Source organism: Propithecus coquereli, unplaced genomic scaffold (assembly GCF_000956105.1).
Source record: "Propithecus coquereli isolate 6110/MARCELLA unplaced genomic scaffold, Pcoq_1.0 Scaffold39, whole genome shotgun sequence".
NCBI lineage: Eukaryota > Metazoa > Chordata > Mammalia > Primates > Indriidae > Propithecus > Propithecus coquereli.
Window position 1 is genome coordinate 7,472,027 of NW_012149618.1, and position 16,220 is coordinate 7,488,246.

At 36.4% G+C, this 16,220-nt stretch overlaps 1 protein-coding gene across 1 annotated transcript in view; it reads left to right on the forward strand.

Annotated features, from left to right (window-relative positions):
• The window catches only part of SLC30A6 (solute carrier family 30 (zinc transporter), member 6), a 42,866-nt gene that overhangs the window by 3,771 nt on the left and 22,875 nt on the right, over nucleotides 1–16,220 (forward strand). The window contains exons 2-5 of the mRNA XM_012652555.1: nucleotides 2,938–3,024; nucleotides 6,733–6,817; nucleotides 7,569–7,611; nucleotides 12,665–12,730. Of these exons, the coding sequence (XP_012508009.1) occupies nucleotides 2,938–3,024; nucleotides 6,733–6,817; nucleotides 7,569–7,611; nucleotides 12,665–12,730 (281 nt within the window). The remainder of the gene's footprint in view (nucleotides 1–2,937; nucleotides 3,025–6,732; nucleotides 6,818–7,568; nucleotides 7,612–12,664; nucleotides 12,731–16,220) is intronic.

Sequence of the window (16,220 nt, forward strand, 5' to 3'; positions counted from 1 at the left end):
TTCCCGAGCTAGAGTGCAGTGGCATCATCATAGCTCACTGCAACCTCAAACTCCTGGGCTCAAGCGATCCTCCTGCCTCAGCCTCCCACGTAGTTGGGACTGCAGGTGCACGCTACCACACCCAGCTAAATTTTTTATTTTTATTTTTTGTAGAGATGGAGTCTTGCTATGCTGCTTAGGCCAGTCTCGAACAATCCCACCTACCTTGGCTTCCCAGAGTGTTGGAATTACAGGCGTGAGCCACCCCTGCCTGCCCTGGCCTTCTTTATCATTTTATTACTTTTTTATTATGAAAAATTTCGAACATATACAAAAATAGAGACATTATAATATAATGAGCCCCCCCATCCATCACCTGGTATCAACAATTATCAACACTGTGCCATTGTTTTTTTTGTGCCAAGGCTAGTGCTTGGTCCTTTTTCTGCCTTTCCTGAGTTTCAGCATAATGCAGCAAATGGCATATCTAAGCTTTGAAGAAATGGGTTATTCCTCCTTGCAACTACTCTAATGTTCCCTAGATGCTAACTCTGTAGAAAAATCATGCCTCTGCTTGAATTACATCTGAAGGTGTTTTACATTTATAATCTGTTAATACCCCAATTCCACTGCTTTCTGGGCTTTCAGAGTCAAATTGGCAAACTTTAGTAGCCAAACTACTTTCTGGCTTTTACCATCTAGGAAAGTATTTTGTTAAAATCCAAATATTTAAGTATATGGCACTTAGCAATCAAATTATTATGAAGGATTTTTTTCCCCCTGGAAATAGTTACTTTGAATAACAGAATTTTCTCTTTGCAAGTAGTTATAGGCCGAGCATGGTGGCTCGCATCTGTAATCCTAGCACTTTGGGAGGCCTAGGCGGGAGGATTGCTTAAACTCAGGAGTTTGCAGTTGCAGTGAGCTATGATGATGCTATGGTACTCTAGCCCAGGTGACAGAGTGAGACCCTGTCTTAAAAAAAAACAAAAAAACCTATAGAGTATTGCTGTGGGAAACCTATGCCAGAAAAATTAATAGGGCCATGCCATATTTTCCGCATGTAAAAGATTAAGTTTTTTGAATGATAACTGAAGAAATCAGTAATCATATGTCTTTTGGCATTATTCCCATTATTACCAGTAAACATCATAAATTCAATTCATGATAGCACACACTTAAAGTACCATTTTTGGCCTTCCTCATAGACATAAATTAAGTTTCTGCTTCATTGTCTGTTCTACATCATAGGAAAATGACTGGAATGGTTTTCCTTAAATTTGGGATTGTATGATTTTATATATAGGGTATATGGCAAACACGATATTCTCTCTGGTAGGGGGATCAGGATGTGCTGAAAAGCCACTTGAGAAATATAGGCCTCCTCCAAAGCAGCGGAAGCTGTGGTTCAGCAAGAGATGGGTGGAACTATATAGGGAGAGGCATACCATTTTTTATTTTTAAAATAGCAACAAAAATTGTGATTTCAAATTAGCAATACAAAGTCTCACAAACAAATATTGTGAATAATACGCAGCTATTGATTTGGCCAGCTTTATAAATATATAACGTTTTAAACTGGGTCATTTGTGTTTTTTTTTTAATTTGTAAAAGCTCTTACAGAAGAAATTGGAAATCAACCTATTGTTTGTCATAAATTAGAATTTTTTTCACAATTTAACTTCTCTAGGGTCCTCCCCCCTTTTAGGGTATTCCCATAAGAGACTATGTAGTAAAATTGATGAATTTTTTTCCTTTACAGCCTCTTGGGTTTATGTCATATTAAAAAGGTCTTCTCCAACTCCGAGATTATAAAATTATACATCCATACTTTTTATTCAACTACTCTGTATAGTTTTATATTTTAATTTCTCCCCTCTCCTCCCCTCCCCTCCTTTCCCCTCTCCTCTCCTGTCCTCTCCTCTGTCTTGCTCTCTAACCCAGGCTAGAGTACAATGGCCTGATCATAGCTCAGTGTAACCTTGAATTCCTAGGCTCAAGCCATCTTTCCTGGACTCCAGCAATCTTTCTGCCTCGGCCTCCCAAGTAGCTGGGACTATAGGCACGCACCACCACATCGGCTAATTTTTCTAGTTGTAGTAGAGATGGGGTCTCAGTCTTGCTCAGGCTGGTCTTGAACTCCTGAGCTCAAGCATTCCTCCCGCCTCTGCCTCCCACAGTGCTAGGATTACAGGCATGAGCCACCACATCCAGCCTGTATATTATTTTTAAAATAACAAATTAGAGTAAGGAGAGGAAGGATGCAACATTACCTTTACCAAAATACCATTTATTGAATAGCTTATATTTTCTCCCTATGACATTGAATACTCATATGCATATGAACTCTCCTTTCTGCTAAGGCTTTCCCACAGGGTTTCCTTGGATGGTAAATCTCTGGTTGCCACTTCGTCTTCTTTCTCATTGGTAACCCTACTGCTAGGCCCTTTCTCTTCTAGACCCATACTATGTACTAGCCAGGGCCATGGAGACTAGCTAGGATGTCAGATACTTTGACTTAACACCTAGTAGAGAACCTCAGGGGTTTTACTAAAATAGTTGTCAGAACTTTCATATGTATAGCTTTGATTATGGAACTGTGATATTCTCTTTCCAATAGAGCTATTTGGCAAACTATTTCCTTCTCTGATTCAAATTGCCGTATTCATTTAAAACTAAAGAGTGTGGTCTGGAGCTAAAATGCTTGGGTTTGAATTCTTGCTCAGCCATTTACTAGTTTTGTGACTTTGGATAACTTACTAAAAGTTGTTTCCACCACATAGGATTATTTTGAGTGTTAAGTCGATAAATACACGTAAAGTATCTAGAATAAGTGCATGACATATATTGAGTACTCAATAAATGTTAGTTGTTATTACTACTATATCACATCACAGGAACTGTGAAGAAGATTAGATATTTAAATGCTGATTTGTATATTGTTTGTTTGTTTGAAAGGGGACAATTCATCTCTTTCGAAAACCACAAAGATCCTTTTTTGGCAAGTTATTACAGGAATTTAGACTTGTAGCAGCTGACCGAAGGGTAAGTTATTCCTTATCCCCAATTTTAATTACTGAATAAACAACATTATCATATTGAAAGAAGGTAATTTTTAAGGCAAATAGAAAAATCCCACCACACTGTTTTCATTTTTCCATGTTGGGTAAGCATTATTTAAATGTAAAATTACAGTTTTTTGGTGTTCAGTTCTGTTTTGTTGGGAGGAAGCAAGGCTTCAGTCAAAGTTTTTATTCTAATTCTAAAGTGTTTTAAGGAAAAATTGTTTTACAATTGCTTTTTCTTACGAATTTTCTAAAAATTTAAATGGATGTAGTCTAAAGCCATATTTTCTCATTTTTAATGTAAGGCAGGAAAAATATATCATGCTTTGAGACTGTTAATAAAAATATATGATTGTTATCCTTTTTGACCACAAATGTAGACTATGCTATTTTCATTCTCATTATTGTCTAAATTATAAATTCTCTGAGGGCAGTGACCATGTCTGTTTTGCTCACCTTTTTATAGAAGTACAAAATAAGCACCCAATAAATATTTGATGAGCTTTAAGTAAAACTAGCTTCAATGGAACATAATTATAAGCAGTCTCAGTGATATCTGCCTTGCATTGTGAACTAGACTAGAAGCTATTTTTCTTTGTTACCACTGTATCTCCCGTTCCTAAAACGTTGAGCTATAGTCAGAATTCACTAAGTCTAGTATTTGGAAATATTATCATGTCCTGAATGAGAATGTTAAAGAGCCAAGGGTAGAGAATGCATCTGTTTCTTAGATAGATAGTCCATTTAGCATGATCTCTTGAGGACAGATACCAGTCTGGCACCAGTCCCCACTATTCCACATAAACAGCTTTTATAAGGTGGTTAACCAGTAACCTCTGTGTTGCCACAATCAATGGTTGTCTTCATTTTTCACCTTACTTGACCTTCAACAGTATTTGACAAAAATTGGTCACTCCCTCCTTAAAACATTTATTCATTTGGACTCTGAAACAGCACTCTTGGTTTTCTCCTACTTACTTGCCCATTATTTTAGTCTTTTTTGCCATTTTTCTCTCATCTTTCTGACCTCTAAATTTTGGAGCGTCAGGGCTTAGAGCTCCAACCTCTCCTTTTTATGTTCATATATGTCTCGAGATAGCATCTATATGCTGATGACCCCATACTTGTATCTCAAGCCCTAACCTCTCCACTACTTCCGGATTGCTATATATAATGGCTCTCTCAGCATTTCCACCTGGACATCTAATAGGCATCTCAAACTTAACATGGTCATATCTGAACTTTGATCTTCAACCACTTCTCCCCTAAATGGCCACTCTTTTCTTCCAAATGCTTAGGCCAGAAACCCTGGAGTCATTCTCAACTCTTTTCTTTTCGTTACTCCTCACATCCATTTTATAAGTAAATCTGCTAGCTCTATTTTCAACATAATACCCAGAGTCTGACTCTTCTAACACCTTCTTATCACCCTCAAAGCTGCCATCATTTCTCACATGGATTGTTACAATCACATTCTAAATGGTCTTCCGCCTTCCATCCTTGCCTCCTATGCAGGATGTTCTCCACAGAGAAGCCAGAATGGTCTTTCTAAAATGTAAGTTAAGTCACTTTCCATCTCATTTGGGATAAATCCCAGTTCTTTTCCTGTCATACCAAATACTACTTGATGTAGCCCCAGGCTCCTCTCACCTACTCTGCTCTACCTCAGCCATGCACTCTTCTGCCTCAGGGCATTTTCACTGTGGTTCCCATTTTCTCTTCCACATATCTGTATGCTTAGCACCTTCGTGTCTTCTGGATTTCTGGTCACATGTCACCTTACCAAAGGGGTCTTTTCTGACCACCCTATCTGGAAAAACAGCCCTTTTATATCTCCCATTACTGTCTTTTTACCTTTACTTATTTTTTTTCCTAGCATTTATTACCACCTGGCCTTATATATTTATTGTCCGTCACCTAGTTTATAAAGTCCATGTTTTGTTCACTACTGTATCATCAGTGCTTAGACTAGTCCAACACAACATAGGTACTTAAATATTTCTTGAGTGGATAAATAGCTTGATTCAGCACCAGAGCTAAAGAGAATGTCATTTTTCAGTTTATCTTCTTTATCCCTTTTCTTAGCTGTTTTTGAATATCTTTGTCCTGACTAGACTCCATGTCCAATAATTTTATTGTCTTTACTAGAATTAGAGTCCTTTACCCAACATCAGTTCTCGAGTCCCTAACATCCCTACCTTACCTGCTTCTCTGGTTCTGTTCTTGGGGGTAGAGGAAGTTGCGGAATGGTGCCTACCAAAAATTCACGCTGATAATTTTTGTTCTCATCTTTGACGATTTATAGTATACTTATCATAATAGCTTCTTCTTTAGATTCTCCTCTGGATTTAAGTTTCCAGTCTTACTTTGCCATATTCCTTAATTTTAGAAAATGGCTTTGCTTCTTTTCTAGAGATTTGTAGATTGTTGGCTCTGTGCTACTTCACTCTTCACTTCTTTTTTTTTTTTTTGAGACAGAGTCTCACTCTGTTGCCTGGGCTAGAGTGCCAGGGCATCAGCCTAGCTCACAGCAACCTCAAACTCCTGGGCTCAAGCAATCCTTCTGCCTCAGCCTCCCAAGTAGCTGGAACTACAGGCATGCTCCACCATGCCTGGCTGATTTTTTCTATATATTTTTAGTTGTCCAGCTAATTTCTTTCTATTTTTTTTTTTTTAGTAGAGACAGGAGTCTCACTCTTGCTCAGGCTGGTCTTGAACTCCTGAGCTCAAAGGATCCATCTACCTCTTCCTTCCAGAGTGCTAGGATTACAGGCGTGAGCCACTGTGCTGGGCCTCTTCACTTCTTTTGATCTCACAATTTCCCTGTCCTTTCAGTCACCTTCTTACCCTCGTTTTCTCAGAGATGTTGTTTTTCCTTTCTAAACCTGTACTTTCCATCTGAATTCTAATACTCATACCACACTTGACCTTTCCAGCTGTACTGGTTTAATTTTGACACCTCCAAACAATTGCCTTTTCACTAATTTCTTTTCCCTCTACTTTGAAATAAGCATAGATCTCCCTTCTTTGTAGTGAGTGAGATGGAACAAAAATAAAAAACACTTCACTTGATCTCTTCTTCCTTTATTTTTGGAATGCCCTTCCTTCTTCCTCTGACTAAATCCCAGGTGTTTCCTAGTCTTATCTCAGTTCTTCCCTCTTGTGTTAACTTCTAAACCGTGGTAATTTTTCCCTCTTTTGCAGTCTTATTTCATATAGTTTATTTGCTAAATAATCAAGTACTGCCTTTTTTGGGTAACTTTTTATTCTGATATAATTTTGTAGTTATCGAAGAGTTACAAAATTAGTATAATCTTTATCCCTTTACTCAGATTCACCAAATGCTTATATTTCGCCCCATTTGCTTTATCATTGACTCTGTGTAGATATTTATAGAGACTAAATGATATACATATATATGCACATTTTTCTCAACTCTTTGAGAGTTTCTGTGTCAGAATTTATTTTCTCTTGAAAAATTCCCCTTCTGGAATTATTCTTTTAGATTCATGTACTGTAATAATAACTTGGTTCATGAAAATTTTGGTAGCTGTAGAAAGCAAGACAGATTTTTTAAAGGAAGTTGTGCTCATTCCTTTGAATATCAGAGTATGAATTTCAACAACTTGAACAGACCCAGTGAAATTTATCAGTACTGTACAAATAAGAGTGATTTTCTTTTTCACAGTCCTGGAAGATACTGCTTTTTGGTGCAATAAACTTGATATGTACTGGTTTCCTGCTTATGTGGTGCAGTTCTACTAATAGTATAGGTATGTCCCCATTTTCATACTTATAGAGTTAATTATTAGTTTCACTTGTATTTTTCTGATTTTCAATAAAGCTATATCTTCCTTTACATAGAACATAGTATTCTTAAATATGTATAACTCAAAAGATTTAAATGAGAAAATATATTTAAAACTGCCCTGTAAACTATAAAGTTTGCTCGATTTGTTAGGACATTATCATTTTAATGAGCTGTTATTTTTTAAAAATGCTTTAAATTTGTGAAACTGAGATTTCTTTTTAATGTGTGATAAGTTAAAACTTTAATTAATTAATTAATTAATTTTTATTTGCTTTTTCCCTTCTCAGCTACCTGAATTTATGTAGTTTATAAGTAAGATTTTGAGGTTGGTTCGTTTTTCCTCAAAAAGGGAATTCTGTAATTTTTTCTTGTGTTTTCTTATGTTTTTATGTACCATTCTTTTCTTCCTACTATTCAAATAATACATTTAAAATAGTACTGAGATGACAGAACAGGCAGAAAAATGGTCACAGAGCTTTTGAGCATTTGCTTGCTTCATTTTTCCTGATGGAGAAATCAGGGTCTAAAGTGAACTTTTCTACTAACCAACTTTTGGATATTTATCAAATTTGCTAGATAATTGCCAACATAATGACATTGGCCAGTGATTCAAAACTTTTTTTGGTAATGGATACCCCTGGTATGAAGAATTTTGGTGACTTGCTGTATTGGGATTCAGTAACATTTTAATCAGTCCTTTTGTTGTTTTACAGCTTTAACTGCCTATACTTACTTGACCATTTTTGATCTTTTTAGGTAAGTTTTAAAAACTCTCCTTAATGTTTTAGAGCCAATAAGGAATTTGGTGCTCCAGACTTATGAAAATAAGTTTTCTTTGCTTAGAGTAATTTACATAAGTAAGATTATCAACATAGAACATATATACAAACAACAACAATTAGAGATATAATGGAAGAAAATATGTCATTTACATAATAACAGAAAAGATAAATACTCAGGCATAAACCTCACGAGGTATTTACACTTTCTGTGTGAAGAAAATTTCAAAATGATTCTGAAGGAAAAAAAAGACCCGAAAACAGTAGAATGGTAGACTGTATACTTAGATAGGAGTACGGAAAATCACTTTAAAAAGTGAATTCTTTCCAAGTTAATCAAACTAGATATGCTTATTTAAAGTTTATGTGAGAAAATGAACAGGAGGTTGAGTAATATACCTAAACACTTAGGTGAATTTACTGTGTGATAAATGACACAAAAGCCAAGAGCTATAAAAGAAAACACTGATAACTCCAATTATATAAAAAATTTAAAGTCTAGGTAACAAATATAACCATAAACAGAGAACAGCCTGAGAAGATATTTGTAATTTGTATCTCAGACAAAGGGCTAATTTTGCTAATATTTAAAGGGCCCTACAATTTAATGAGGCAAAGACCAAGAAAAAAAAGAGAGAAAAAAAAATGTATAATACCACAGACAGAAAAGGAAATAGAAGTAGCTCTTATGAAAAGTTGCTCATCTTCACTAACAGCAAGAGAAATGCAAATTAAAATTACTCTGAGATGCTGTATTTGCATTATTTTACATTTATATTATATTTGGAATAAATAGAGGTACTAATGAGCAGAAAAGGCAAAATACACAACAGTTTGTATGGTATGCTGCAATCTGTACTAAAAGGGAGGAAGGAATAAAAAGAATACACATACACATACCCATACTATACTCATTTGCTTATCTTTGCGTAAATATTCGTGGGAAGAATAAACAGGAAATGGATAATAACGGTTGCCTCTGAGGAGGAAGACTCAGTGGCAGGACAAGGTTAGAATCTTCCCACTTTATATCCTTTTGTAAATTTTGAATTTGAATTTTTTTATTTTTATTTTTTTTGAGACAGTCTCACTCTGTTGCCCCGCTAGAGTGCCATGGCATAAGCCTAGCTCACAGCAACCTCAAACTCCTGGGCTCAAGCGATCCTCCTGCCTCAGCCTCCCAAGTAGCTGGGACTACAGGCACACGCCACCATGCCCAACTAATTTTTTTTTTTCTATATATTTTTAGTTGTTCAGCTAATTTCTTTCTATATTTAGTAGAGACAGGGTCTTGCTCTTGCTCAGGCTGGTCTCGAACTCCTGAGCTCAAGGGATCCTCCCGCCTCGGCCTCCCAGAGTGCTAGGATTACAGGCATGAGCCACTGCACCGGGCCTGAATTTTGAATTGTGTAAATAGGTCTGGCTCAGTGGCTCACGCCTGTAATCCTGGCACTCTGGGAGGCCAAGGCCAGAGGATCGCTTGAGCCCAGGAGTTTGAGATTGCTGTGAGCTAGGCTGATGCCACGGCACTCACTCTAGCCCAGGCAACAAAATGAGACTGTCTCAAAAGTAAAATTAAATTAAATTAAATTAAAAAATTACATAAAATACTAATTCAAAAACAAATGCAATTTAAAATATGTTACTTAGGGGAATAGTTATTAATGTTACCAACCATATCTGATAGTAAATAATAAAATAATAGTAATAAGTAATAGTAAAATAAAAAATAATAAAATAGTAGTGTCTCCCTAATGTCCTGAAGTTTGTAAGGAAACCCTTTTCCCTTAATTTGAAGAGGTTTCTTTCTTTAGAGGCCCATAATCTTCCATATGAGTCAAGTATCAATATATAACATTTCAGAAAAAAGAAAGGTATAATTTAGGTTCATTTAGAGCTTTACTAGTATCAAAGGTACAAAAAAAACCTGGATATGTCATTTGAGAGTATTAAAAATTTTAATAAATTCTATTATTTTACATACCGGTGTTAGAAATATGTTTTAATGGAGAACATTAATACCATGGTGATATTAAACTAGAAATTAATGAGAATTAATTTATACATATAAGTAAAATGTATTGAATGAATTCATTGAAATGTATCAATCAATGGATGCTGATTTATTAGATTTATATAGTAATGGGAGATAAACAAGATCAATATACTATATTTCATCAAATATTAGATCCCAACAACTGTAAGACAAATAATTATTTTATCTGTTCCCAAGAAAGAGAAAGATGCTGTCAATTCAACAGTGAGGCACCATAAATAGTAAGACTCATCTTAATGTCAAGGTTATTAAAATATGAAAAAATATACTTCTTAAAATTAATGAACTATAGTAAAGGTTTCAGATTTTTCAAATCATTTTTTAAGGGTAAAATTTTCAAAAATTAGTATTTAGACACACCAAATGAATTCTTAAGATTTCTTATTATTATGGATCTCATCCACATTTGTAATATACTTTTAGTTATATACATGATTTCAAAGAAAAATTTTATATAATTTATAATTCAAGCTTCATATATATTCTTCTTCATATATATTCTGGACTGGTTTCAGTGCTTCAGGCCTATAATCTCAGCACTTTGGGAGACCGAGGTGGGAGGATTTCTTGAGGCCAGGAGTTCGAGACCAACAACATAGGCAACATAGTGAGACCCTATCTCTACAAAATAGTTTTTAAAAATTAGCTGGGCGTGGTGGTGTGCGCCTATAGTCCCAGCTACTTGGGAGGCTGAGGTGGGAGGATTGCTTGTGCCCAGGAGTTTGAGGTTACAGTGAGCTATAATCATGCCCCACTGCACTCTAACCTGGGGGAGAGGAGACTCCTGACAGAGGGAGACCCCCATCTCTAAAAAAAAAAAAAAATTATATTTCTGACTGCTGAGACTCATTTGGCTGGCTTTATCCAGTCCAATTTCAACCAATTTCAAAAATCATCCATTCATTCAAAACCAAACAGATTGTTAGCTTAGCTTCAGTGTAAATACGGTATGCTTGCTGATTACTTGAACTGGAAGTGAGGTTAGCAGACTACAAGAACTTTGTCATGGTTGGGTGTGGTGGCTCATGCCTGTAATCCTAGCACCCTGGGAGGCCGAGGCAGGTGGAGCATTTAAGCTCAGGAGTTCGAGACCAGCCTGAGCAAGAGCGAGACCCCGTCTCTACTAAAAATAGAAAGAAATTAGCTGGACAACTAAAAAGATATAGAAAAAATTAACCGGGCATGGTGGCATATGCCTGTAGTCCCAGCTACCCGGGAGGCTGAGGCAGAAGGATCGCTTGAGCCCAGGAGTCTGAGGTTGCTGTGAGCTGGGCTGATGCCACGGCACTAGCCCGGGCAACAGAGTGAGACTCTGTCTCAAAAAAAAAAAAAAAGAACTTTGTCATGACGAGTGTAAAGTATACTAAGGGCACTAGCCAGGGATGTTTTGATTGCAGTCATCAGACTCCCACTGGAGCTATCTTAGGGGACATGGGGTGGAGGATCCCTAATTTTACAGGTTCAAGGGTGTTTCATGGAATCAGAGGGAGGACGTTTAGCTGGGCCCCAAGACTAGAGTGCTGTAAGAATCTAACTCATCCTCTGTCTTGGTCTCTGTTTCCCTGTGCATAGATTCCCTTGAGCTACTTTCTTCCTGTAGATCATCTTTTTCTGCTCCCAAGTCCAGGGATAGAAACATAGATACTGTGCTTAACTTTCAAATTTGCATTTCTACTGTTCTAGAAAGCAGTCAAGGCCAGGCGAGGTGGCCGGTGCATGTAATCCTAGCACTCTGGGAGGCTGAGCTGGGAGAATCTCTTGAGCTCAGTAGTTCGAGACCAGCCTGAGCCTTGAGCAAGAGCGAGACCCTGTCTCTACTAAAAATAGAAAAAATTAGCTGGGCACAGTAGTGCACACCTGTAGTCCCAGCTACGTAGGAGGCTAAGGCAGAAGGATCGCTTGAGCCCAGGAGTTGGAGGTTGCTGTGAGCTATGTTGATGCTATGGCACTCTAGCCAGGGCGACAGAGGGAGCCTCTGTCTCAAAACAAAACAAAACAGAACAAGAAAACAAAATAAAAACAAAAAGAAAGCAGCCTAATTAAGAATGGAGTGCCTTGGTTCCAATTCCAGATTTTCCCAGAGCAGTATTTTGGCCCAGCTTAGATAAGGTGCTTCAGCTGCCTACCTGTGGATTAGTCAGCTGTGGCCAGGGCACAGGTCATGTAAGAACATATCAGTTCCCCCTGTAAGTCTGTAGATGGGAAAAGAAATGAGGGACAGTTAATAACTGAGAAGTAAGGAATTGTGAACTATTGAGACAGGCTGTTGGCTCCCTGCTTCATGGGGCCTTTCATATTTCCACGTAAGGATTGTAAAATACCTCGACTTTGATGTGTTCAAGACCCACATGATAGGAGTATGTTATAAGGATGTCTTTTTATTAATCAGGTAACCAAACCTACTTAATTGGATCTAAAACAGATAGTTGTCACCTGAATTTTATGCTCTAGTAGTTTTAGAGTGAATTTCCATGATACTTGGACAATTAAAATAATTTTATCTCATCCAGATTGTTGTCAGGGTGTTATTAATATTTAGTTTAACTTTTAACAATGATATAAAGTTTATCAAAGTTAAAATTTATTGTATATGCCTAGAATAAAATACATAACCATTATATTATTGTGTCATTTTTTAAGCATTTTCAGTAATGAAAACCATTTAGGATAGATAGCATTGTTGGTTTGTGTAGAGAAAGTATGAATTTAGGTTCTATTTAACTGATTTGATGTATTATAACTTTTTTCAGTTTCTTCACATATTAGAACTGTCATCTTCCAAATATACCATGTGTTAGGATGGTCATTGTTATTAGATTATAAATTATTAGAATTATTTATTTTTTATTATTAATTTAGTCCATGCAAACACTGATAACTTTTAGCACCTTTGGAGTTCTGAAAACTTAATTTCTCTTTGTGTGTTCTGTTCCAGTTCTAGTTCTAATACTAAATTTGTTATCTTTTTACTTAGTTTGATGACATGCTTAATAAGTTACTGGGTAACGATGAGGAAACCTAGCCCTGTGTATTCATTTGGGTAAGTTCAAATTATTTTATTATCTGTTAACTTATGGCTATTAAAATAATAGTTACAGTAAGCAGTGAAGAGATATTTGGATTATTTCTGGAAAATAAATGCTACTTGCTTAGTCAAATGATCAAATAGTGAAAGTAGATAGAAAAGTATCTTCCAAGAGGATTCTAGAAAAGAAATATGAATATTGAAAATAGAAATCATATTAAAATAAAATGTTCACATGAGGTTCTTTTATACTTTATAAAACAAATATTAACACAAAATGTTCACATTAAGTTCTTTAATATTTTGGGAATCTCTTAGAGAAAGTATGAAAAATTTTCATGTCAGTGAATCTTCTAAATGTTAAAGTAAATGTGGTATAGTTAATGTTATGCGGTGGTAGAGATTGATTTTTAATCTAAAACTTCAGATTTGTGATAGCAATGGACTCACAAAGAATTTGAAATTTTCATTTCTATCATTTTAGAAATTACTGAAAGAGGAAAGTTAGAAGGTAATTTTTAGAAAAAATGAGTTCCTTTCGGATTCTAGGAAACAACTTTCCTTCTCCAAGATCCGTGTGTAATAATAAAGTAGAGTAGAAAAAGTTTAAAAGATAAAAGAAATAAAAAATAAAATAGATACAAATAAAAAAAAAAAAAAGGAAACAACTTGATGAAGAATTTACTTCAGTAAAGAAACTTTTGGACCAAACGTACCCTTCTTCTTCACCATACTATTCATTGGGATTATATTTTTTTAAACAAAATCAGGTTTTATTTATTTAAACAATGGAACAAAGTAAACATGAAATTTTAATGCAAAATAGGGGTATTCATAAGTTCACTGAAATTTGATAGAGTTGGATTATCACTATCATAATTAGTTGTAAAGTATAGATATCCATGTATGGAAATCTGTAACTCGAATCAAGGCTTTTGTTTGCAAGTGACAGAAATCTAACTTAACTAGTTTGGGGAAAAAATGGGGACTTTTGATAATTTATGCAACCAAACTATGATAAGATAGTAATTGACATAAACAGTAGACCACTGTGGACATTGTCTTTTTCTTACCTCTCAGGGCTGCTTTTCTCTGCATGTCAGGTTCAGTCTCTCAGACCACTTTTTTCCACCAACCTGGATGTATAACTCCTAGCAAGACCTTAACTCACACCTTCTCACCTTCATCCTAAAGAGGAAAGGACTCTTTCCTGCCTCTGTTTTATAAAATCATGAGCAAGAATTGTTGATTGGTCCAGCTTGGAAAAGATGTCAATCTTTAGAACGGTAACTATGGACAGGAGACAAGGTCATGTAAAGACGTAATGACTCCCATTTTGGCCCACTTGCTTAGAGTGAACAGGAAAGGATGGAGCAATTAAATAATAAAGTTAAACACTCAAATATAATTTCAGTCAATCACATAGCTTGAAGTACCATCTATATTTAGTAACTTCAAAATCCAGTTCTCCAGCCCTGAGAACTGTCTAGAGTTTTAGACTACCTTCTTGACAGCTTCACATGGATGTCTAATTGGTATCTTAAATTTAGGGTAGAATTCTTGGTTTCTTTTTTTTTCCTGTTTTAGAATTCTTGGTTTCTTCCCCCAAAACCTGTTCCTTTGTAGTTTTCCCCATCTCAGTAAATACCACCAACACTCATTTACTCAAGCAAAAAATTCTAGGAATCACCTTCAATTACTCTCATCTCCCATGTCTAATCCCTCAGCAGATTGTGTCAAGGTAACCTACAGACACATCCAGAATTAGCCGCATCCCCATTTCTATCTCCACGACTACCATCCCAGACCCGGCTACCTTCATTTCTTGCCTTAACCAGTATGCTAGACATCCTAACTGGTACCCCATGCTTCTGCTCTTGTCCCACTCTAGTCCATTCTCCATATAGCAGCCAGAATGTTCTTCTTTTTAAACCTAAATCATACTATCAGTCTCCTTAAAACGATCCAGTTGTTTCCCATCATACTTAGGATAAAATCCTGACTCCTTTTCCTAATTTTCAAAGCCTTTATATGAACCCACTTCTCTTCAGCGAACCACTCTTATGCCCTCTATGCCACACTGGCTTTCTTTCTATTATTTGAACACAACTAACTCATTCCTGCCTTAGGGCCTTTGTATAAGCTCTGCCTGAAATGCTCTTCTGCCTGAAGTACTCCTTACCTGATCTTTGCAAGACTGGCTCCATCTTGTTATTCACATCTTAGTATCACTAAATGCTAATGTCATTAAGTGACTGGATGGGCCAATCTAAAATAATCATCTGGGCAGCCTCTTGTTACATCAGACTACTATAATTCTCTGTACAGAAATTACCAAATAACTGATATGTTTTTCTGTCTTCCCTTTTAAAATGTAAACTTCATGGAAATAGAGATCCTATCCGTTTTTTCTTACATCCTTGTGCAGCTTGATGGGTTTTAAGAAATAAATATACCTATATAACTATTATCTAGATCATGATATAAAACTTTACAAGTCCCCCAAAGCCTCCCTTTGTGTCAGTGCTAGACCCTGCCAAAAATAACAGTATAGCCAGTATTCTTTTTTTTTTTTGGAGGCAGGATTGTCACCCAGGCTGGAAGGCTGGAGTGCAGTGGCACAATCATAGCTCACTCTGGCCTCAAACTCCTGGGCTCAAGTGATCCTCCTGCTGCAGCCTCTAGAGTAGCTGGGACCAGAAGTGCTCTCCACCAAGCCCAGTTAATTTTTAAAAAATTTTTTTTAGAGTCAGGGTCTCACTATGTTGCCCAGGCTGATCTTGAACTCCTGGCCTCAAGCAATCCTCCCACCTTGGCCTCACAGGTGTGAACCACTGTGCCCAGCCCAGTATTCTGACCTCTGTCATTGCAGATTAGTTTTGCCTATTTTTGAACATCATGTAGACCGGATTATAGTATATACTCTCATGTAGCAGTTCATTCTTATTCATTGTTCTAATATTCCATTATATGAATATACCACAAATTGTTTATTTGTTTAACTCTTCAGGGACATTTAGATGATTTTCAGCTCTCAGCTGTTATAAATGAAACTACTTATGAACACATGTCTTTTGGTGCACATGTGTACTCATTTATGTTAGGTATATATCTTTGAGTGGAATTAGGTAGGATTTGCATATGTGTATTATTAGAAGATAATACCAGTTTTCTAGAGTTGCTTACCAATTTATACTTTCACTGGCATTGTTTGAGAATTCCACTTGTTTAAGTCTTTGTAAACAGTTGGTATTATCTGCTTTTAAAAAGTCATTCTGGGGTATACAGTGATATCTCATTGTGGTTTTAAGTTATTTTCTTTATGACAAATTGATCACCTTTGCGTATATTTATTAACCATTTAGATCTGCAGTCCCCAACCCCTGGGCCATGGACCTGCTGCCTGCTCCCTGCACCCCACTACCACCCCTCTGCCTGCCCCCCATTCCGTGGCAAAATTGTCTTCCATGAAACTTAGGAAAGGAGGGTGACACAGCAGGAGCTG